Source organism: Pseudopodoces humilis, chromosome 10 (genome assembly GCF_049639895.1).
Source record: "Pseudopodoces humilis isolate 2021_Gansu_Grassland_sample_001 chromosome 10, ASM4963989v1, whole genome shotgun sequence".
NCBI classification, from domain to species: domain Eukaryota; kingdom Metazoa; phylum Chordata; class Aves; order Passeriformes; family Paridae; genus Pseudopodoces; species Pseudopodoces humilis.
Window position 1 is genome coordinate 3,478,345 of NC_142209.1, and position 25,314 is coordinate 3,503,658.

General features: G+C 40.9%; 1 protein-coding gene across 9 annotated transcripts in view; it reads right to left on the reverse strand.

Moving 5' to 3' along the window:
* The window catches only part of RALGPS2 (Ral GEF with PH domain and SH3 binding motif 2), a 113,663-nt gene extending 93,010 nt beyond the window's left edge, over positions 1-20,653 (reverse strand). The window contains exon 1 of one of the 9 annotated variants that reach the window (XM_088060251.1): positions 20,463-20,653. Coding sequence is in view for 4 of the 9 variants with exons in the window: in XM_088060250.1 (XP_087916376.1) it covers positions 20,043-20,087 (45 nt within the window). In the remaining 5 variants the exon portion in view is untranslated. Of the gene's footprint in view, positions 1-9,739; positions 9,760-19,986; positions 20,280-20,462 lie in introns of those variants that run through there. The other 8 variants (XM_088060253.1, XM_088060250.1, XM_088060248.1 and 5 more) reach the window with 8 other exon arrangements.
* Positions 20,654-25,314: the final 4,661 nt, after the last annotated feature.

A 25,314-nucleotide genomic window follows, 5' to 3' on the forward strand; every position in this document is an offset into this window, starting at 1 on the left:
CAGAATAACTAAATCATTTGCTTCCTTCTGCTCAACACCAAAATAATCTGTGAACAGCAATATCAGAAAGTGATCATGAGCAGAGTTCAGAGCAGCACAGCTGGGCCTGTGGAATCACTGTCACCACACTGCAATAGTGAGTCACAGTGCTCACTGCCTACCTTGTACATCCAATTACCAAAACTGAATTACACTGAGTAATATGAACTTCCAGTCAGTTTCTCCTCTCCAATTTAGTAAATGCCTTTCTGCTCAGAAATGAATTACATGTGGAACTGAGAGTGTTTTATATGATGCACAAAATACCTCAGCATTTATGCCAGCCTGAAGCCTTGACACGCTGTGGGATTTTCCTACCTCTTCATTCAATTCATACTCTACAGTAAAAGGCAAACTAAAAATACTGATACAAATATTCATCACACCCAAACAATGAAAATATCTAGACTATTGTTGTGCTTTAGCCCCAGCCAGCAATTCAGCCCCATGCAGCCACTCACTCACTCCCCCACAGTGGATGGGGGAGAGAACTAGCAGAATAAAAGTGAAAAATCTTGATAGGGAGACAGCTCAGTAGGGAAAGCAAAAGCTGTGTGCTCAAGCAAAGCAAGGAATTCATTAACTGCTTCCCATGGGCCGGCAGGTGTTCTATCCTGTGCAACAGTGACTTGGAAAGGCAAAAGCCACTCTAAATGTCATCTCTTCCACCCCCCTCCTCCGGATTTATATTATTATATATATGGTCTAGAATAAACCTGTTGGGGTCAGCTGTCCTGCCCATACCCCCTCCCAATGTGTTGTGCATCCCAGCCTACCTGCTGGTGGGATGAGGAACAGAAAAGGCCTTGACTCTGTGTAAGCCCTGCTCAGCAGTAACCAAAATATTCCTGTGGTATCAAAAGTGTTCTCAGCACAAATCCAAAACAGCCCCATGCTAGATAGTGTGGGGAAAATTAACTTCATCCCAGCCAAAGCCAGCACAACACTGTTATAGATACATATTATATTGTTGGCTTTTTGCAAATATTAAAATGAATGTTATATGTATAAGGTCAGAAAACTTCATTATATTGAGATAGTTCCTTCTATTTCTGTTATTGATGAAACTTAGAAATAGTGGTATCATATACATATACGTTGAGCTATGGCATAGTATTAAAACAAAAACTACTTTTGTTTGTACAGCCCAAAGACTGAAAAAGATGATTAGAGACCCCCCACCATTCTTAGATTATCTTGTCCAGATGAGGACAGCAGTGACCAGAGCTCTGGGGGAGGAAGTTATTGCATTTCTGTTATCAGGGAATGTAAAAATTGGTGGAGCCAAGAAGATCGATTTATTGGGAAGGGGGCAAGTCAAAAACTAAACAAAGAAACATCCAAAACTTAAGAAGAATGTGTGAATATATATGAGAATTTATGAATATGCAGTAAGGTTCTGTTTTTAAGGGACAATCCTTTGTTAGCAAGGTGTGCTCTCCTGGCTGAATGCAGAGACACCCGGCCGTATCTGTACACTTTATTTTTATCTCCCAATTGTCTTCTTATTAAACTTTGAAATTCTATATAAAAATATGCGAATATGTCGTTTTTCACAATACTAAGCAGGGTCTGTTGCCTCCAGCGAGTTTTTTCTGCCAATTCACCAAGGCTGTGCTGCTGACCATCCCCCTTGCAGTGAGTGGCCTGCAGGTCCCCCCCAGAGGGAAGGCAGCAGCAGGGTGTGCCCGGCACAGCTGCTGCAGAGCCAGCCTGATCTCAGCACAAAGGGGAAGAGAGAGTGCCCTTTGTGCTTCAGATGAACAGCTCTGTCAGTGGAGCACATCAACATCCCAGCGGAGTGAATCAACTGCTGCTGCAAATGCTTCTCCCCGAGCTCTTTGTTAAGTGACCGGGGTTAGCTACAGCAACACGGGGGAGCAGTGACAAAACCATTCTTCGGCTCTACGAAACCACAGAAGCAAGGAATTTCAGAGAGCTTGAGCTGGCTTCAACCCACGTATTCCTTCCTGGGGACACGAGCATCATGACAGCGAGCATACTCCAGGGACCAGCAGTGGGGATCTCACCGGTGTTGTGTTGAAACTGTATACTGCAATTGCTGGAGTTTGCTAAGTTGAACTTGCATTTGTATCTCGATTTCAGTGTATTTTGTATAAATCAGAAATACTCTGCGATATCAGCTATATTCAAATGGTTAATGTAGCATTAAGCATTACACCCTCCATGTGTGGAATATCTGAGAGAACTGAGCAGAGAGTGGTGGATTCTCAGAGACATCTTACAGAACACTTAGACAATTCCCTTCCAACAGATGTTCTTGACTCAGTTTGGCTCAAACACTGACCCAGAAATACTGTATAAACAGCATTTTAAAAGACAACCTTAAAATTATATTTGAAACTTCCTGCCCAGAACAGTACAAAAGGTTTGAGGAAACAAACACAGTGAAGTTTTAGGAATAGCTCAAGAGTCAAGATGACCAATATCCTCTTCGTTCTTATTCATAATGTCAATACAAAGTATCATTTGTTTTGATCACAGATCCTCATTAGGAAAACAAAACTGCCTTGCATAGATCATCATTAACTATAAACACAGAAGCACTACCAAAGACTTTAGGGACCAAAAAAATCTTTGTGGAAACTAGAGTGCAGGAAAACTTACCATCTAAATGACAAAAGCTGAGACAACTGCTAAGAACCAACACAACCCACAACGAAAAAAAATTTAGAAACCAAACATACTAAAAAAAAAAAACCAAAGCATACACCCCACACCAAAATGAGAAGAGCCAACAAATGTAAAAGCCCCACAATGGAGCAGAGTCACCAAGGGAACAGGCAAGGAACAACAAAGAAAAAACAAACTGCACCTTCCAAACTATATCCTTCGGTTTCACATTCCAGCCACCAAAGCAGAAACCCAACCAAGTTATTGCACTGTACAAATAAATATATTATGTACATATCCTTAAAGAAGAAAAATGAAAATTGCCTGAAGCCACGCTTTAATTCAGTTTTTGGTAAGCATGATAATATTAAGATAGTAAAACTGATAAAAATAGTAACTTCCACAAAAGACATAAAATAAAAGCTCAAGCAACTTAATACTACTCCATTCTCCTGCAGGAAATTTATCACTGAAAAGAATATAATCCCAGACCTAAAATCTCACACAGTATAAAATCTCCAGATACGTGAATCTTGGTAAAGCCTAATTTACCACTAGAGAAGACTGAGATAAGAGGCACAAGAAGACACACATTGGGTAGAGACATGACAAAAACAGATAGGGGAGCATAATATTAAAAAAACAGACAAATAAGAGTTATTCAATATGCAATACCACTACAGATATCAGAACGAAAACCATTTAGAAATACAGGAAAACAATGTGACACATGACAAAACTATCTGATGGACAGAAGAATGAAAAAAAAGTCAATCATTAAAGGACTCTTGTAGCTGACTTCTGTAAAATTTCTGCTGTTGATTTCAGCTGGAAATGATGCCACTAAAGCTGTAAGCATGAAGTAGCCACATGAGACCCAGATATTTGCTTTAGTTATGGACCAATTCTACCTGCAAAACATTGCAAAAGAGACACTGATGTTGTACTCTGCACAGTTCTGGCCACCTTGTTTCCAAAAATTTTTTCCATGAAATGCATGCACAGAAGGGCTTGCAGGTATTCTGCAGATATTCTGAAGACAGTGAAACTTCTTTCCTAAGTAGAACCCACGAGACCTCAGCTTGCTTATGGTATGAAACTGAGATCTGCACAAGGACACACTTGCCATGTTTAACTATCAGGAAGATAAGCAAAAAGTATATAATGCAGATAAACCAGAAGAGTAAAATGCAAATTCATGCTCAAAATCTGAATAACAGCAATTGGGTTCTTGAACAGTTTTCAGACACCAGCACTAACAGCAAGTATCTCATAGCTGCTTAAGCTCATGCTGGACTCGTTCCTGACAGGAGCTGTGTAACACGGTGCTGCAGGAGCAGCACAGCTGACCCAGTGACACAAACTCCTGCTGGAAACTCAAAGCACTTCTGTGCTCACACAGCTCACTTCTGTCACACATACATTCTTTCCCTGAGCATCTGTTGCACAACAGTCACAAGCAGTATCAGCTGGTTAAGCTCCATGACAGATGAAATTAGAATCCACAGAATAGCAAGAAAGGGAACAAAACATTCTTTCATTAGGTTTGACACTGAAGTTTTAAATAAAAAAAGAAGCTTCATTTAAATATGTTCATTTAAATTTAGATTCTCTTTTTCTACCTTAGGAAAGGCTTTACCTGTCAATTAGGTAAAATTATTATTCTTTAAGAAGACACTATTCACAGAGCACTTTCACTATAATTTGTTCTGAATACATCCTATTGCTGCTTTTATGCACCTCATTCCCCAACTTTGGGAATGGAAAGAGGTTGGGGGAGAAAGAAAGAAATAGAAAGAGATAACATTAAGATAACAGCAAGGCTCTATCTGATTCATATCTTGGTTTCCAGCTTTCTAGGCCTCTTCTCTGTGGTTCTCCAGTACCCAGTGCTCTCCTTTTTAATCTCAAGAACTGGTACAACTTGTAGCTCCCATTTCCTCGGATGGGATAAAGAAAGAAAAACCAAAACTGAAAGCCAGAATATCCTTCTACAGGGCACGAGTTACTCGTTTACCAAATCCTATTACAAAATTCAAACCATTAGCTCAGCCTGCCATCAACTTGCAACAACAATCAAGAGGTTTAGCTCAAAATGGAAAATTTTCCAGGTTAGTTACATATAAATAAGAAGATCCTTACCACTCTGACTTCCACCACTCAAAAGCAGCTTTCCTCAGTGGACTGACTCAGGGCCAAGACTTAACTGGGAGATTGTCTAGCACAAGTCAACAAACTTTAGTGTGAGAACTGGTACACAGCTGCAAGCAGTGGCAGATCCAGGCCCTCACAAAGGCATGAATCAAGCAGAAGGAAAAGGATCATTGCAGGCAACAAATGGAGTAAGCCAAAAATGTGAACATGTGTACGTGCTATTTAGGTTTAGGTTTAGCCTGAGGTCCTAAGAGGTTGGCTTTCTGCTAACAAAAGGCCTCTCCAGCATGTCTGAGTATTAAAAGATGTAGGCACACTGAAACAACAACTGCACAAAACCTGAAGAGCTTTCTGCTCACAAACTGCTTACAAATCATCAGGTCCCTGGCACTTCTTCCTTCAGAGATCACCAAGAAGCCTCTGTTTGTAGTTCTTGAGAAAAGTGAACAGAAGAAAGCTTTATTCCTTTGGATCTGGCTGTTACTTTGCAATTGCCACCAGAAGAATGAAACTCTAAATGTATGAGATATAGCTTGGTTTCCTTCCCATATGCCAAAAGAGTAAGCAGAAGGGAAGTTTTTTACCACAGAAAGTACATCAGAAGTGTAAGCTTCTACCTTCCTCATCTCCTTCCCATGAATAAAGCCAGCCCAAAGTTTAACCTCTTTGAGCAAAATTTGTTTTCATCCTGAAGAAGAAATCCACGTTTGCTCAGGGAGGAACCAGAGGCGAATCCCTCCTTGCCCCAAAGACACACAACAAGAGAAAACACAACCTAGAGACATTTCTGAAGGAAATATTTATTTCCAAGAATAAGAAGTAAAAAGATGGCAAAGAAAATAAATAGAATTTAAACTAGAAGCAAATACTTTTGATTAATTACGCAGTTCTGTAAGATGATAATCTTTCCCCAATCAGATTTTCCAAGACCTCCACCACATGGCCATACAGCTGTCAGTTTTGTTTGCAAACAAGAGGAGCAGTAAATGATTAATGTCCTCTTGATTAACTGATGCTCAGTTGGCAAAGTGTTATTATGCCTAAGAAGTGCAGGCATGGTATCACTGGAATTAATAAAGGAAGAACACATATGTGGACACCATTCTGAACAGGGAAATCATACTTAAGAGCATACAACAGTGGAGCAATGAATGCTGCTAACATGGACTTCAGGATCCAAAAATTCTTTTCAGAGGGACTTAGATCCAGTTTGGCTTTGTTTGAGGATAATACAAACAACACACAAATAGGGAAGAATTATTAAGACTGTGCACCAGCAAAAATATCACACCTCACAGTGAAAGGTCTCTAAAACTGCCTTCTATATTCCCAGATTTTCTTTTATTATTTTCAATAAGGCAACACAAAAAAATGTCAGCAGAAGGCAGCCTTGAAGAAAATCATTGTAATGATCCATGCAGGTGGCATGCCTTCTCTCAGAACAGAAAGCATTTCTCAGGAAAGAGAGTTGGGAAAAAATATTTGAATATAATTTTACGTACAATGGCACACTTGTAAGTTCTGAGACAGGAATGACAACTGACAGCCTGAGCTTTGTTACTGCAAACAGACTACAGGAACTCTGACACCAGCAATCACCACCACTCAAATGCCAAAAGCACATGTAAGAAAAAAACTGACAAAAACTAAGCCTGAGGATCCACCCTGAATTTTTCTGTGTAAGCCTATACATCACACAGGAATGTAAAGAAAACTCAAATTTCTGTGCCTACTCCTGTAGGCATGAAGTGCTAAACAGCTAAACCAAAATTAAGATGATCTAATCATCCTAGGACGGATTTTTAACAAGAGAGAAATTAGAAAGTCCCAACTGTTGCTGAGTAACAACCTCCAAATCCATAGAATTAAGGACTTGGTACATCCACCAGCCTTGACTGCACTCTTGCTTTGTACAGTAAGGAAAAAAAGATTGACATTTAAGGAAAAGAAGTCAAAATTCTGCCCTTGTTGAATGCCTGACTTTCTCACTCAGAGAAAATACTGCTGAGAGAACATTTTACTGTATTTCTTTATTAAGCTACAATAGACACCAAGGACCCTTCTCAAAGAGGACACAGACTATCTTCGTTTGGTTTGAAATTCAGCTTTCAGAAAGATGAGTACAGCCTTTATCAATAAAACCTGGGACAGCAACACTTCAGTGATGTTCTCTGTAATAATTCTTCTCTGAACATCATGCATTGATACGCACCGTTGCTATAGAAATGGTGCTAACAGGAAAAAAAAAAATCTATCAGCCTATGAATTGCCTGTTTGGTATGATGACTATTATGGGAAACTACAACAGACATTTGGGGATGAGAGCTGGATCTTCTGCCTGTGTCACTATCCCCTGCATTCATTTCTGGAAGCGTGCCAAGCCCAGGGTAGGCAACTTCAACAAACAGCACACAAACCAGTTGCTTCTTCATCTGAGCATCCCACTCACCTCCCTTTGGAAGGGCCTCAGCAAATCAGCCAACCCAGCAGAGAACAGATAAAAACCCAAATATCCATTGTTTAATGTTAAATACCTTTCTCCACCCAAGATCAGTCAGCAACTGGTGACCACCAAAGCATCTGCCTAATAAAACATGACAGAAACCAAGTTAGACAGAAACCCAGAAACCAAGTTAACTCAAATACAGGACTCCAACAGTCAGATGGCCTCACCATTTACCAGTGACCCACTCAAAGTGCCTGAAACTGCTGACCAAGAACATGTTTGCCTCAACTGAAATAATTCAGAGTGCATGTTTTCATGAAGGAGGACACTGTATTTTTAAGATGGTATCAAAATTTTTTCTTGTTATTAAAATAGAAACTTATAGTAGACCGCAGGGCAATGGTGTCTCTTTAGACGCTCAAGGTAGATGAACATTTATTTGAAGGCCTGAAATTCTGGTAAACCCATTTCTTGTTTGTGCACTGACAACAACAGTCCAGTCACCAGAAAAATCTCAATGTGATTTCAGGTAAATGGACAATATAAATGAGAGCCCTGCTGGAGCCATTTCTAAGCCATCTATCTGCATTATTGATGAAAGGATCTGCTCTAAAGAGGGAATGACATAATAAATATCTACAGAACTTGTGTAACTGATGTAGAATACAATGCTTTCCAGAAGGCATCAAAAAGACACTGAAATGGAGCAGCACAAGCATTAATTTGAAGAGCACAGCTGGCAAAGAGTAAGAACCAGCAATACAAAATCATTTGTGTACCTCTAAGGGCAGTAAAGGCAAGCCCTAAATTCTTGTTACAAAACCAAGAGAAAGACACTGCCGGGGTAAGATTAATGACATGCCTTCGACACAGACTGTCAAGAAGGATTTTTAAGATTATTCCAGCACTATGAATTCAGCACAGTATGTTCACAAGTGATATCCTACCCAACTACTTGGATATTTGAGCTATTCAGTGGATGACTGGATAATTACCACTCAAACATATCCTTAAGCTTATGAAACACAGCTGCATCCATTTCTGCCAAATCAATGAAAGCAGACATTAAAGATTGATTTAAGTGCAGATATGTGCAAGCTGGAAACTTGGGTCCAAGAGTAATGACAGAGGTATCCTGTACACAATATAGTTTTGACAGAGATTTGAAGGAAAATGATGTTTTGAATGTAAACTACTGGTTTACAGCAGATAAGACTTTCCTTTTAAGGAAATCATACAATTTAACATTTCATTTAACTAAAAAGATAGTCACATTCATCTTTTTTGTTAATCTTTTAACTGATAAAAGGTAAACCTAGAATGCTCTAGTGCAAGAAAGTGCATGGCATGACAGGGCAGGTTATCACAAGTAGGGATATAAAACCCATTATCATGTGACCACAAGGTGATAGTAACTTGATCTTTAAAAAGCTCACAGATTAGAACCCTCCAAAAGAATCCCCTATCTGCTGCTTCACTAATATTAATAGCCAAAAATCTCTAATCTTAGCAAAATGATTGGAAAATGCTTTCCTTTCCAGGTTCACCAAAACAAATCACAGCAATAAAGTAGCACAAAGCTCAGGAAAACCACAATTAGAACTAAAGCAAAGATCCTCAGATCATAAGACATCTACCAGGTAAAGATTCCTGCTCCCTGGCAACTTCTGGCAGGAAATCCTGCAGGAATTCTATCCTAAATTTTGCAAATATCTTTTTTCCCCTTTTTGCAGAGAGGACATCTTCTGGCCCAGAATAACCAACAACACTGGCTTTTTCTAAAGCAACAGACATTGGTCATTGGACAAACCAATGGAAGTAAAGTCTTAACCTCATCTAAATGAAAATCTAAATGAAAATACAACACTTCTTTGAGCCCTGCCATGCCCTGTATTGCTGCCTTAAAACAAAAATTCAGACACATAAACATGTACCTTACCTAACACAAGCCTTTTTGCTCTAATGCAAGATTCACCTTGAATGGAAGGGAAAAATATAAAAAAATGGCCATAACAAACACAGAGAACTGAAAGGGTCTGAGCAATTGTTTCTAAGTATTTGGAATGAGTAGCCTAAGTTACAGTTTGGGCAAGGATTTGATACTGCTTTGTCATTACTGTCATTAAACTGTCCTTGTACTGGAGGTACAAGGAAATCTGTCAACATTAGAAGGATGAGTGGAAGCTGCACACCAAAGAGAGAGCAGCCTTGCCTGAGCAACAAAAAAGCCCCAGTGAAGAGAAAGCTGTGCTGGGAAACAAACTCAGCTGGGAGAACTTGACAGGGAACCAAATTAAATATATATGTATGTGTGTGTGTGTATGTATAAACTAAACTAATTAAGAGCTCTCAGTATTGTCTCAAAGTCAAGATCATCCATACCATCAAACTAAAAATCCAGAGCAAAACACAAATTAGTAATGCATTTCCCCATTCAATACTAGATGGAAACAAGTTGCCTCTTACCTGCTGAAAGAATGGCTGAAAAAGTCAATACCTTGGCAGCACTCTGAAAACACTTTAATCTTTTAGTTTCATGTTCAGCTTGACAAGTAGGGGAGGTTCATGCTGATCCTGCTGTTTTTTAAACATAAAGGAGAACCAGCCACATCATAAATAGGGTATTAGTACCTTACTGTTGAAATATCCTGAAGTCACCAGCCACAACATGGTTAGTGTGTTTTGGCAGGTGATACTTTCGAAACAGCTTTATCACTTAAAAGAAAAGATATTTTAATGACCTTTACAAATTTATCTTTCACTACCCCCTAGACAACAAAGAAAAACTATCTTAAGCAAAAACAGGCAACACAACTACCAATTTAAATGCAATATTCATACAGGGATTTACAGGGTCTTTCTGACAGAAGAACCTAGTTTGCTCACAAATAACTGAGCAGGGCTTTCTAGGAGAGTTGTGTGTGGCTAATAAACACCATTAATCTGACAGAGCTGGCAAACACTGGACAGCAGGGCTGCTCTACCAGAGATTGCTACATAAACCAGCTCCCTCACTGACAAATGAAGCCAATCCAACATCAGCTCACCCTGGGACCCAAGCACACGATCAACCCAGCCCCACACCCAAAAGAGAACACAATTCACAAGTGGCATCTCCAACCTAGGCAAGACTCCTTTATCTCTTCCATCATATGATTTTTGATTTTAAGTATTGTTACATTAAAAATCATCAGCCTCATCACAGAGAAGATGCCAATTATGAATTCCAAAATACAGCAGTTTATTTCCTGTAAGCAAAATATTTCTACCAACTTTAGGAGAATCATAAATACAGAAAAAGCCACAAAGAAGCAGTGATCAGCAAGTCTAATGATAAGATCATAGAAACACACCCTATTGCCCTGGGGAAAAAAAGATATCCAATTCCATTAACAGGCTGGAATGTAATAGGGAAAGATGACACCAGAGAAAGAGACAAGCAACAAAAACTTCAGTTGCTGAAGTCCATCACTTCTCCGCATCTTCCCTCCCTCACTTCAGGTAAAATCAAGAAGATATCCATGACATTCAGTACTAGACACAGAAATCTGACACCTGAAAGCAACACAGAATTCCAGCAAATCCCAAGGCATTGGGAAGCAAACCTCTCTTTTCCTGGTCGCTGGAGAGATCTCACCTCTGTCCATATCTAATTCCACTACTGCCTGATTCTGTTTACCTCATAAAAAAATAAAAAAATGTAAGTAAAATAATTTCCTAAGTCAGGAAAATAAGAGTTAGCTTTTAAAAAAAACAAAACAGGTACAGCTGAAAGAAAGGTCTAAACTCTTCTGCCATATACCTTTGTTTACAAATGAGGGATTTAACAAAAATTTTATGGGTGCAATAGCTTAGCAAGACTCTCTTGTGTTTGTCTGATAAATAATGCAAGGAACTATCTTCCCTTTTTAGCAGTATCACTTAACAGAAACCAACTGGATTTCTATATCTGTCTAACAGTGCAACACAAACACAACACACCTCTGAATTGTATCAACATACAGGTCTGCACAACAAATTTCACAAACCTACCCTCTATAAAAGACTTTGGCCTCAACAATAGCCTTTCAATTAATGTCTTTACTGTCTTATAAGCGATACAATTCAGATCAAGAATTATTCTTCAACAAAACCACATCAGCCTCAAATCAATAGTGCATACTGTTTACTCCTCTCAGTCTAAACATGCTTAAAAATTCATACCTGTTTTGCATACTTGCTAAGTTTTTCTATAAGTCCTGACATAATGTCACCTTAAATACTTTAAAACTTTCCGCTGTACATACAAAAAATTAATTTAGCAATGTGCAACAACAAATATGTGGATATTTCTTTCTCTGACTCAGGCATATTGCATTCATGACCAAAACAAGAAGAAATTAAAACAGTTCCAACTGCTGGTCTCAAACAGTTTTAGACTTCTCTTCTTAACAAATTTGTGTCTCTGAATACCAGCTTATACACAGCTATAGAAATACCTCTTTGAAGATAAATTAAATTGCCTTATCTGAAACATGAACTAGGTCCTATTGAAGAAGCCTTCCCTCCACTAAGACAGCTTCAGAAAAGAGTCAAGATTGACTTTTCAGAAGTATTAAAGGCAAGTCACAGCATGAAATACAGTTCAAGCTCTGTCATCACACAGACCCTATCCACATTTAAAAAAAGCCAGCAAGTTAATTAAGTTTAAGGGCAAGTCATTACATGCAGGCACTGAGGAAGCTGCTCACAAGCAGGTCCTAGAGCACTCCATCTGCTTACCTGCCATTCCTCAAAGGTAAAGAAATACTGTACCTCAAAAGTAGCTTTTTTCACTTCATATTGCTTTAATGTGCCTTCAGCTTTATAGAACATTGTACCTCTGACACCCGTCTCCAGTGAAAACTTATCAACTTATCAAGCTTGCCTTTTGTTTCATCTCCTAACAATTTGGTTAACATAATTTTCCTCTCCAAATTCCTTTAAAATTATTCCAGGTGGACACTTGACCGCTTCAATAGATATTGGCAGTAGAGCTGAACAACCTCCACAAATAAAATCATCTTTAGCATACCTACAGCTACCCAAGGGTAATAAATATAATCAAAGAATCACAGTTTCATATTGCAATTAGATCTGGTACTGCCACCTTCCTTTGTCCAAAGTAACACAAAATGTACTTGTTTAAAACACCATTAAAAACTTAGCAAGGCATATCACTACGAATACCAAAATCTATTATCAAAGAGCAACCTGGAAAAATCTGTTCAAAATAAATCCAAAATCCAGCCTAGAAAGGAAAAAAAAATCCCCAAAGGAACATTACAAGAAATTATGTATCATCAACAGAGCAGACAACCAGCAAGGGGCAGTGAGCAAAACACTTTCCAAACACGAAGTAGCAAAAACATTTCTACCACAGAGGGCCATTTGCTATTACATAAGTAACACAGAAAACAGTTTCCTAAGAAACCACACATCTGACACACTCAGTGAATGACATATTAAAAGGTAATAATAATAAAGCCTTATAGGTAGGTAACAGTTAACCTCATTTTATCTTGAGGCAGACCTGCAGAGCCAGGTTTTACCCACCCTAACAAATGCCTCAAGTTTCAGGCTGCTCACTGTCCACCACACTCAGGTCTCTCAGAAACAGAGGGTTAGTGTGTAGCTAAGCAGAAATCTTGCTAATACTTCAGTAATTTTGCACTCTGAGCTCCAGAAAACACTTGCAAATCACTTCAACTGCACGAAAGGACTGAACGCAATGGATTCTACTTTTATCCATTATTCTTTTCCAAAATGCCTGCTGGCATATTTCTGTAGAAGTCTGATCAATAATAATATCAAAATTATTTAGAGGTACTTACCAGACAAGTCTTATGACTAATGCCTAAACAAACTGGTCAGTCTAAAAGTACATGACTAACATTCTAAAAATAAACGAGATAGCTGCCACTACTCAGGTAGACTTACCAATAAAGCACATGGGAAAAGTGGCTGTTGGCAGAGTGCTCTGGACCTGCCAGCAACAGCAGCACTGTTCAGGTGCCCTTTAACCACACAGGAAAAGTTAATTTCATGACAGTGGGAGAGGAAGTACAGCAATTATGAATCACCCACGTAACTGTGTACTTTATCAATACACTTCACAATATTAAGGTTACCAATCAGTGACAGCACAAAACAGTGATGCAGCCATGTGAGAGTGAGCAGCTTGAATCTTTGGACCTTTTTATCTTTTATTGATACAGCACTTAGAATTTATGTGCATTTTGAAATCCACAATGAACACGCAGGAAACTGTGCAATGCTACCAGCATTCTAACACCTCACATCTGCTAACTGCAGGTGCTTTTGGAATCTGTAAAAAATACTTTACAGACTTCTGCATATGATCAGCTATACTAGCAATACTATACTTACTTTCCACCAACACCATCATCACTCTCATCTCATTTCACCAGCCTACTGTAAAAGATGCAACAATAAAAGATGTACAGTTTAGCTCTATGCAAAAGGATTTTTCAGAAGTGCCACAAGGATCCTAAAGTGCCTCATATTTTTCTGCATAAAGTCTGAAACAAAGTTTATTCCAAGCTCCCAGACTTGCACACCCAGCTAGGGATACAAGTGTCATTTGACCCACTTTTGATTTCAGCTGGTTTATGGCAACTTGATTTTATACTTGTCAGTCATCTCCCCCACTAATGCTTTTTCCTGTTCCTTTCTCTGCCACACCATTAACCCAAAATTTTGTATAGCTGAAGTGAATAGTTTGGGGGAACTATCAAACTGAAAAACAAAGCAAGGGGGGAGCCTAATTTCTTAGCTGGGTAAGTTTCCTGATGCAGTTTTCTCTACTGCATTATCTATTTCTGCCAGTACACAGTGAGAAGTGAGCAGTCAATAAATAAGCTGCATCACTCCACATGGGGTCACAACCTAATTCAATTACAAACCAACTTAGATTAGTTACAACTGTGGGGGACCCCAACGTTATCAAGCAAACAGCAGAAATTCAGAGCAATTAGAAGACTGCACAAACAACCTGGCAATAAAACAAGTGGACTAGAAACAACCATTTACAGAGTTTATAAATTTGAGTTTTACACAGAACTCACAAGTCTACCTGTGCTTACACACCTCCTCAGACAAATTCATACATGAAGCTAATAAAAAGTAATTTGAGACCTTCAGCTTTTTACTGGAGGCTTCTGCCTGCCTACACATTAATCTAAAAAGGACATATCACAGCAGAAAATGTGCTTAGTACTAGTCCTGTTTATTCAATTATTGGTCTGAGTCCAGTCACTCTGTGGCATTATACCACTAATTCTAAATCTAAATGAAAATATAATACTATAGTCTAGACAATTACCCCAAACCCATGGCACATTAATAATATGATAAAAGCAATCCAATTTACAAACTGCATTAAGATCACTTTTTTAAGGCTCTCTGCCAGTTTTATCTAGCCACTATTATCCAAGAAATACACCTTCAGGTTCTGAAAAAGATCAATATCCTTCTTCCCCAGCACAATCAATCTGAGCCCATTTCAGTGAGAGCTGATTCCACAGTCTCCAAGCTGTCCCTTAATGAATAATGAGGGAGGAACAAATCAAACAGCTCTTAATGCCACACTACTACAGCAATGGTCAGAGCATGGACAGCCAGACCTAGGTCAATTCAGACTTAATTGATTGCTGCCACCAGCACAGCTCCATTAAAGAGGAAAAGAGGTGACACACACATATCCCACTGAGGCAGCTCCAAAGCCAGCAAAACCTTCTGCACCACATTCTGCATCCAAATCATTTTCAAATGGAATTACAGCATGAGAGCCAGGATATGTCAAGCTTCTCCTCTGCAAACCCTGTTACCCATTTCTTCTCTGAGCACTTCAGCCCTCAGACAGCTGACAGACACACAGGACAAGCACTGTAAGTCAAGAGATCCACAAGCTCCAAGAAATTAATAAATTGGGCCAACCACTTTTTGGCAGAGGAGCTCATAGCAACTTCAACAATCAAATTCTGTCGCTGGCAGCTCTGCCTGTGCCTTGGGCTTGCTGGTTTCAACTCCTTAACTGACCCAGGCTTGTTATACTTCCTTACTTGCACTAGGAACTACAATACTATCTAAATCCATGGGAAGAAGGGCAAAGACAACTTCCAGTCAAGTTTTCCAGGTCTTATCAGTTGAGGGGGAGGTCTCAATCTTCCAGTCAAAGACTTAAAAAAACTGATTTTACTGCTTCAATATGATTGCTAAGAACAAGTAATAAACATGAGTCACCAGAGGGCATTAACGCTTCTACCAAATGGCAAATGCAGCCCTTCAATTAGAGAGGCTGATAATTACATCCACATCATCATGTATATTTTATATGATTGAACTTCAGCCAGCTTGTTCTAATCCATGTTCAAATCTCAACTACATACTGATGAGGCACTGAGCTACATTAACTGTTGTGGTCACACTTGAAGTACATGGGAGAGACTCACAGTCTCCTCAGACAGACCAGGGAAAATAGGGCAAGCACACGTTTGTTCACACACAATCTCAAGCTTCCCTTGCCTATGGAATATATGTGTACTATTAAATACAAATAAAATTCTGAAGCAGGCACGGAGAACAGGCCACAAGTCCTGCATTTCAAAGAAACAGAATAACTATTCTTAAAGGTTTGAATCAAGATCTCTCCTATCATAAGGGACTGCAATCAACATCAGCCTGCAAAAGAGAAATGGGAAAGGCTTCCCCTTGACCATCAAGCAGCAATGGATGTGTTGTTCTCTCAAGTCTGGCATCAAATCAACTGCTATGTTACAGCCTTAATCTTTAAAAAAGGAGGCTGCTCTTTACCACAAGAAATAGGCAGGTGTTTAAACCACAAATACGATGCTCAGGAGGGGCTCATAAGAGTGTTTCTTGATACTCTGACCAAACAGCTCTGGTTTCTCAGTGCCAGCCAAAGCTGCACACTGCAGCACAGCCAGGGAGTTTCTGTGGCAGAAAACCTTGACTTGTTGGTGAAGTTGATACAAAGAGCCAAAACACACCTGAACAGTGCAGATCTATAGAAATAAGAGCAAAGCCTCCAGGCCCTGCAAGGTACACAGCTGCTCCTTTTCCCAGTTTTACCTAAACTGTCATTCTTGTAGTCAGGACTGCTGGACAACAAAGACATGGGAAGAAAAAGGGAATCCTATCCGTATGGAAAAGGAAAAGGACACCTTACCCATTGAGCTGTTGTTTGTCTGTGCTGAAGTCACTGACACGTAAAAGGTTACAGTGACAACAAGGCTGGGGTAGGAAGTTTTGTGAGCAACCTCAGGGGATCTCCATGGGTTCAAGGAAGACACCTCTTGCGCCATATGACAGTCTACAACCCATCTGGAAGCCCATGGGGAGTTTTGAAAACACCAGCTGAGAGCCTACTAGAGCAGCACACCTCAGAGCAGCGAGTCCAAGAGAATAAAGATCAACCTTATATGCAGGTCAGGAAAACTGCATTTTAAAATACTTTGTGGTGACTCACAAGACTTCCCAATGTTTTATTTGCTCTACTCTAAGATTTACCAAACAGGTCTCTTTATTGAGACAAACTCTCCTATAAACTGAAACACAGACTGGGAACAGCCTTCCTTGGCCACAAGCTGGTTCAATGCCCATCATTTATGCCATTCTAACTTCTGAGTCACAGCAAACCACTCCAGTGTTCACAACACACCATGGTGCACAATACACCCTCCCTGTCTAGGACTTCAGCCCACTCTCTCTCTGTTCCCCCACCTTCTCCACCTCACACAGCTCCTCCTGACTGCACACAGCCAGCGTTGGGAGCCCTTCCACACTTCACCCTGCCTTGCTCCAGCTCCAAGCTCGAATGGCCCCTTCCAGCTGGGCAGAAGTCCAGGTGGGACCAGCTTGCCCACAGCTAGGACTCCAATGCCATTCTCCCTAGAATCCTACAAGGTTTTTCTGGATCTTTGTAAAGGAAAAAGAGTTGCAGTCACACATCCACATGTTCCAGGGGACTGAGCATACAGAGAATCTGCTTAGAACGCCCAACCGCAACATTAAGACACGCTCGCTTCAGCAGTCTTTTAAGGTGATTAATTCATAAAGAGACAAAACATGAAGCCTACAAAGCTTCTGTTCATGCAGTAACTATGACACATATACTTATACTGAAAGATGATTCCTACTGCAGCAGTCCCAGGTATTTAAATGCAAAGGTTTTTAACAGAAAGGTTTCCTCATTATTTTGAAGATGTATTTCTAAGTCTGTTTTCTAACAAGAGCTGTAAACCAACACTGAGAAGAGAAATACATCATGCCTTTGCTGGCTTATAATTTGAAAAAATGCAACCAATTACATTCCCCACCCTTAAAGGATATATTCAACTCAGCTTTAGTTATTGAATGAAAGGAGGAGCTCAAATGACTCAGCTTCAAGCAAATATAAAGGAAAATATTAACCCCTAATCTCAATAAAAAAAAAAATAGTGGAACAAACTGATTAAGATGGAGGTGTGGCTTGTCAATTCAAATCTTTTAATATTCAAACACATCAAGCAGAACATTAGCACACTATGACTGCATTACTTTTCTGTACAAACACAGTCGATTTCAAAAATCAAAGTTTACACAAGTAGTTGAAGTTAACCCAGTATCTTCATTCTTGTTCTTTAGTGCTGAGCAGCATAAAGATAAATAAAACATCGAAACATTGGCATTTTTAATCTACAGTCACCAGGCAAGATAGAAGTGTGAAAAGGAAAAGTCCTCTCCAAAATTCTGCAGGAAAACCCGCACATTTCTACAAGGAAAAAACCCAACAAAACCCCCTGGTGAGTAAACAGGATAACCTCATGAAGGGGGTTTTCTTGGGGGGAGCCCGTCGTTTCCACTGGACTGAGTTAAAACATTTCTCCTTAAACTGCAGCAAAATAAATTACAAGGTAGAATACTTCACAAGGGGGCTCACCAACACCAAGGGACTGCTGTACATCCTCCACATAAATTCACAAGTGCTTGTCCCCCATGTCACACCAGCATCTCAACGCAGAACACACCCCCAGCTGTGCTGGCAGGAATATTTAATTCCAGAGTAGCCGGAGTGCTCTTTCACATGCGGCCCAAGCTCCAAACACAGATGTCACCAGAGGGCACCCTCTCAATTCCAGTGACCCAGCTTTAGCTAACTTCTGAGCAGGACTGCAGACAACCCATGAGCAGGGATGTGCAGAGGCTTTGGAAAGCAGGAACAGTTCTGCTTCTGCAAGGAATTTCCTTAAAATAATAATAAAAAAAAGCCCACCATAGAAATAAAGTTTTTAAAAAATAAAAATTATTTATACAGCCGAGAAATGTAAAAATTTTCCAGAGGAAAATAGTGTTAGGGGAAAAAAAAAAACAACAAAATCACAATTTATCAAGTTCTGTACAATGTTATACCGTGGCATTTGATGGTGCCAACTCAGTTCAGCTCTTTTGGCACCCATGTGGATCATATCAACTCCCACAAGCTGGGTCCAAGGCAGCACAGCTCATGAAAAAGTGCCTATGGAAGTCCTCTGGCTCTGCTATCAGATACTACATCTTACAATACTACATGAAAAAAAATGCACGAGTAGTTTTCAAGCTTTGGTCCATGTATTATTGCTAATGCCCTGTTAAGTGTTAATAATGTTTTAAAACAAACACCTGGTAAGTTGAAGTTCATTTAAAAAAATTATGCACAAGCAGTAAAACATGCAATAGGTCTACATACCAAAAAGGGTCTCACACCACCAGTTGGCATGAACAGAATATTATACCCATTCTGTTTAGAAATAAACATCACCACAGTACAACTAAAATGAAGTCGGCTGCAGAAGCAAGCAGTGATAAGAGAAAAAGAGGAAACAGTCATTGTGCATCCCATATTTTCCAATCCTGAGAAAACCCAAAAAGCTGTAGGCCTATCAAACATTTGACTGCCTGGTTATCTGCCAATCCCATTTGAAAATAAATTGTCCCCACCTCTTCTCTCTATTTGTGATTGCAAAGCACCTTAATTCAGCAGCGGCACAGAAGGAAGGGTGAAGGACTAAGACCTGTGCAAAAGCACCTTTTTCAGTAGAGGGATCTCTCCAACAGTGTCAGTATAGGAAACCTGCAAGTAGATATACACATCCACGGAATTTCACCAGGCCTGTAACTACTATTAAACCCACAGAGCAAGTTACTCTAAACTATTACCTGTCATCACCACTCACCGTAGTTTAAAATATATCTACAGAATTGCTTTTCCAGCACCTGCTGCCAGGAAAGAAACAACGCTAAACATGCCTCACGTCTAATAAACAGCATCTATTTGTCCACCTTCTAAAGAAGATTCCCGTCTACTGGAAGGTAACATGCTCTGAAATTACCCTGGTTTACATGAAAGTGGTGCGACGTGGTGTTCTTACAGCCACTGCCCATGTTGTCTCTCGTATCCCCATCCCTGGGCACTGCCCTGTCACCCGTGTCCGCATCCCTGGGCACTGCCCTGTCACCCGTGTCCGCATCCCTGGGCACTGCCTTGGCCCTGGTTCCCCGGTCCCTGGGCCCATTCCTCGGGCAGGACGGATGGATAGCGGTATCTCACCGCCACAGCCCCCGCTCCGCCCCGGCCGCTCTCCGGCCCCCGCCGTGCCCCACGAGCGGACTCGGCTCTGCCCGTCCCCACGCACCAACACCCCCGTCCCCGAGGGCTCCACACACAGCAACGGTGGCGTGTCCACCTTACAGCCCACTCTTCAGCCCCGCAAGCAGGCACCGGCGGGGCGAACATCTCTCCCGAAGCCCCGCATCCCTCCGTGCCGCAGCCAGGCTGCTGCCCCACCGCGCACACACCGGCGAGAGGGGGCTCCGCTCCCCGCCACCCCCGTGCGAGGAGGAGGAGGAGGAGGAGGAGGAGGAGAGGGCGGCAGGTGGGCGGCGGAGCCCCGGGGGGCCGGGACCCTCCCCGGATCTGGGAGGGGACGGAGCGCCTCCAATCCCCGGCCGGCAACAGCCCTGCAAGGCCCGGCGTGCGAGCCGGGTTGAAGCCTCCTTTCTTCTCTCCTCCTCCTGCTCTGAGGAGCCGGACAATGAGCCCCGCGGAGGCGGGCGCCGGCTCCCTCCTCCACCTCCTTCTCCTCCTCCCCGCCGCGACAGCGCAGCTCACCTGCGACAGGGGGGATGGATGACGGCGGGGCGGCCGCTCGGAGGTGCTGCCCGAGGGGCTGCGGTGTCTGCGCGGGTCCCTGCGCGCCCCCGGCTCCGCAGGCGCGGGGCGGCCGCGGCCACGCTCCCCCACTCACTCACTCACTCACTCACACACACGGGGTGGGGGGGGCGCCCGCCCCGCCCGCGCATGCGCGCAGAGCCCCCCCGGCCCCGCCTCCCCCCCGGCGCCGCGCGCCGCCTGCGCACGCGCCGCCTCAGCGCCGCCCCTCCCGCCCGGCGCTGAGGGCGGGCAGTTTTGCCGCTCGCTCCCTCACGGGATCAATGAGGTTGGAAAAGAGCTCCGGGATCGGTCAGACCGGGGGTACTCGATGGTACGTCCCGAAACACCTGCAGGGACGGTGACTCCGTCGCCTCCCTGGGCAGCCCGTTCCAATATCAAATTACAGAATCCTAGTATTGTTAGGGTTGGAAGGGACCTCTGGACATTATCCGGTCCAACCCGCCTGCCCAGGCAGGGTCACCTGGAGCAGGTAACACAGGAACGTGTCCCTAAGAGGGACATACCCTTCCGGGAGCTGTTCCACTGCTCTGCCACCTTGGCTGCAAAGTTCATTTAAATTTACAACTTCACCCTTTCTGTGAAGGAATTCCTCCTGCTGTCCAACCTAAATCTCCCCTGGTGCACTTTAGGACCATTCCCTCTTGTCCTGTCCCTTGTTCCCTGGGAGCAGAGCCCGACCCCCACCTGGCCCCCCTCCCTCGTCAGGGCGTTGTGGAGAGCGAGAAGGTCCCTCCTGAAACTCCTCAAATCCAGGCTGAGCTCTCCCTGAGGCGCCGCTCCCTAAAGAGTAAAAAGACAACAGGGGCTAGGAAAGGAACTGGCCCCCAAATAAAAACTATTACATTGCTAATAACTATGTTCTCAGGGTATGCAGTGCAATGACTTTAATGATTTCCTTCTCTGCTCCCACAGTCATTAGGGAATAATCAGCTTATGGGAGGAAAGCAAGGCCTTCAAGGTGCTCGCACCATTTCTGGAGTGAAAACCCTCAGAAAACCACAAGGTTTTGCAAGAGTTGCTCTACAGTCGCCAGAGCTGGAAGTGCTGCTGTCGTGGGGACAGGAGTCAGCATCACCACCTTCCCATCTGCAGCTCCAGCCAGGCAAGGCTCTGACCCCACCGAGTTATTGCAATAATTAATAGCTACCATTTGTACATTCTGAATGCTTTGCAAGCAATGCCTAATCTCATTAAATTGTGCATTGATTTATTTTCATCCTGTCGTGGAGTTAAAACAGACACTGCTTCCTTCACATCCATGGGAGATAGAGTCAGTAATTTGTTCCTATACTGGAACTGCTACCATTGGGTCTATGGCCACCTGCTATGGGTTTTAATGAAATACAGAGCCACCTGCTATGCAGAATGCCTGATTTTTAATAGACTTGCAGGCTGGTGAGAGTACAGGTACCATGATCCAGATTAAACAAGTCCAGCAGGATGGAAAGAACGTACCAGCTTTTAAATCCATGACAGGGAACTAAGGCAGGAAGGATTTGTGAAACTACAGGCACAAGTTTGACAATAAGCAAAGAAAAGCATTACTTTTAGGTACAGTGCCATTTCCCCAATTTTAATAAAGCTTTGTGCCTAGAAAGAGAACACTGTTTCCTCCTGCGGTTTTTGGGGTAGGTTTTTTTTTTTGGTTTTTTGGTGGTTTTTTTGTTTGGTTTGGTTTTTTTTTGGGGGGGGTGTTGTTTGGTTTTGTTGGTTTTGTTTGTTTGTTTGTTTGTTTGTTTTGTTCCACTCCATTAATCTGGCACAATATCGAATTCATTCTGAACCAGAATAAATGAAAAGAAAATAAAATGCCAAATGCCATCCTGCTGCAAGGTTTTCAACAGGTGAGTCATTGGGTAGAAAAATTCTTTCACCAGATTTGGAAACACAACAATTTGTAATATAGAAATAAGAAAATACTACAGAATCATAGAATTGTTAAGGTTGAAAAAGAGCTCTAAAATAATTGAGGCATAAGAGAAAAGAAATAGTAGTAAAAACACCTCAGAAGGGGGAAGCAATGGGATATTTCTTTGTAAGCTATTCTCCTTCACTAAAGCAGAAGACAAACTATCTTGTAAAACAAGCTTAGGGGTGTATATATGGGTTAGGTTACAAATTTTCAAAGACATTTTACAATCCTCTCACTAAATGCTTCCAGAAAAACTTCCTAATGGGTTCTGAGGAAAAAAGCAATGTCATAGACCAAAAACTAACAGAGACTGAACAGGAGGACATGAAAATCCAAAAGTGTAAGGTAGTTTTAATTTTGTAAATACCCTTAAAATAATCTAGAAAAAAAGTGGTACAGAAGGAGACACCATTTTTAGGACACACAACATTACTCCAAATTTTGGGGCAGATTGTGAAGATACTGGGAGTGACCCAGCTGTGTAGGAAGAAAATGTAGTGACATTCAATATTGATAAATAATCATCAGTACAACACAGTGGATACTGGAGAAAAGAATTCTGAGTAGGCATCACAGAGGGTTCTAAACCAAAGGAAATCATTTAAGAAATGCTCAGGCATCCTAGGCAGTGCTTCAGTAGAAATCTCTCCAGAGTTTATGAACACAGTCATGCACACAACACATCAAGAGACAAAATGAGAAAACAAGAAAATGTTGTCTGCCTTGCCATCATTTATATTAAAAAGTTTTACAGAATGAATTACAGAATTACACCAGAGCCCCACATTTAGCTGCTTTTCACCTATGATTCCAGAATCTTTTCCAAGAAACCACTTCCCAATACTCAGTTGCCAACTCTATACGCATAGCTGATGTTCCTTATTATTTTATAGATACAGATATTTCCCATTTTCCTAAATATTCCATTTAAAATACATTATTAGTTCAATGTTGCAGCTGTGCTGTTAGATATTCAAATCACAGGAAGCAGTGAAAAGAGGAAACGACTAGATGAAAATATATGGCAAAATAGTCAGTTATGAGGAAGAAAGCTGCTGTCAAAAGTAACAGGAAACCTTGTGACTGGCAGCTTGGGAGGGAATGGGTGCAGAGCGCCAAACCTGAGCCAACATACTCATGGGAATTGGTCTGAATGAACACAGCTGAAAATCTTCCAGCCCACAGGACACCACGCTTGCCATCACCAACTTTCACCCAAGAGAGCAATTTAGGAATGGTATTTATCTGGCCAGCTTGCAGTATTCTTCTGAATAATTATTTACTATGGATCTCAGAGGGTCTTTTTTGGACGTACATATCCTACATTTTATTAGGGATGATTACTTTTATAATTCACTGCCCAAGAAGCTGCATCTCCCTACAGGACTGTCACCAACTTCACCGTACCCAACCATCCCAAATGATAAAGGATATAACATTTCCTTTTGAAATCAACAGTTTGCAGCTTCAACATAATCTACCAATTTAGAGGAGGAAATTTATCTATTTTTAATCTCACACATGAAAACCATTTTTCCCTTAGGCTACACCAAACGTCTGTGCTTCCACACACAAACTACAACATGCTTGCAGGAGCAGCTGTACTGAAATGTTGACATTGTAATCCAGGGCACTTGTTGATGTAAATTTTAAGTCTATAAAAATGCCAGCAGAGTACAGTTTATAATTTACATATAATTATACAGTTTTTCATTAACAGAAGGTAACACAAGCAATTTAGAATAAAACATTCCTAATATAGGTTACTTTAATGGAATCAGCTTTACTTGTATAGATTATAACCCAAATTATTCTACACAATTTGAGAAAAAAGGAGAAATAGTGCTTTATTATGAGTGGACATACCACGCTCTGATATTAAAACTATACATTAATATAAAATCAAATTAATTTTGCTGCCTTTCATCCAAGCTTCCTGAGTACTGCAGAAAAGTATTCAGGAAGTACCGTTTTAATCTTGTAACAAAGGATTTGAAAGAGTGTATCTTACATTTTGGTACCTAGTTCTTTAATTACTAATTGCTTGGCACTAAAGTTCTTCTATCATTGCCTGAATCTAGAAACAGTTATTGTCATAAAAAGTCACCAGTTAAAATCAGTTTGATAGAAGATGTCCTAACTGGATGTCTGCTAAAGTATATAGTTACCTAAGGAATGAGAATATAGTAGAAAATATTTTATTTATATAACCTGTAAATGTTATTTTCTATTCTTACTCTTTGACTAAGTTATTCCATGAGTCTCACTATACTTAATTCACACAAGTACATCAGGGTGAGAAACACTAAAGAAATGCAAAATGTTGCTAAATTTACTTGTCAACTTATGAAAAGAAAATTGCATAATTTTTTGTTGAAACTGTGTAATCATTTTCTCAAAATTGCAGCACAGTTGTGGTATCTGCCACCTTAATTCTGTTATTTCCTGATTTTAGAGTGCTTATCTATACAGGTCTTTTATAAATGCAGTGCCATTAATATTAATTGTGCAATTAATATTCAGCTTCTAGCAAGGTGCCCAGTCTGTGACATTTACACCTACATAATCCTACTTTTTGATCTGTAATCCTCTGTGATTTCCTTGCTTTCATTACAAGGGAAAATAGGAGTCAGAATGGGATAAATATAACATTGCTGTAACTACCACCATCTTCCTCTTTCCTTTTGGAGGAATACTTTTTGCTTAATACATAATACACATATATTAGTTTCTACCCCTTAATCAGGAGGATGAGCTTCCTGCTTCAATCATAACCAAGTGAAATTTTCAGTCCATTCAGTTAAATTTGAAACCAAGAAAAAAAAAATATTTTAATTGATAAAAATATGTGTACCAGAGAAATCTGGTAAAAATAAA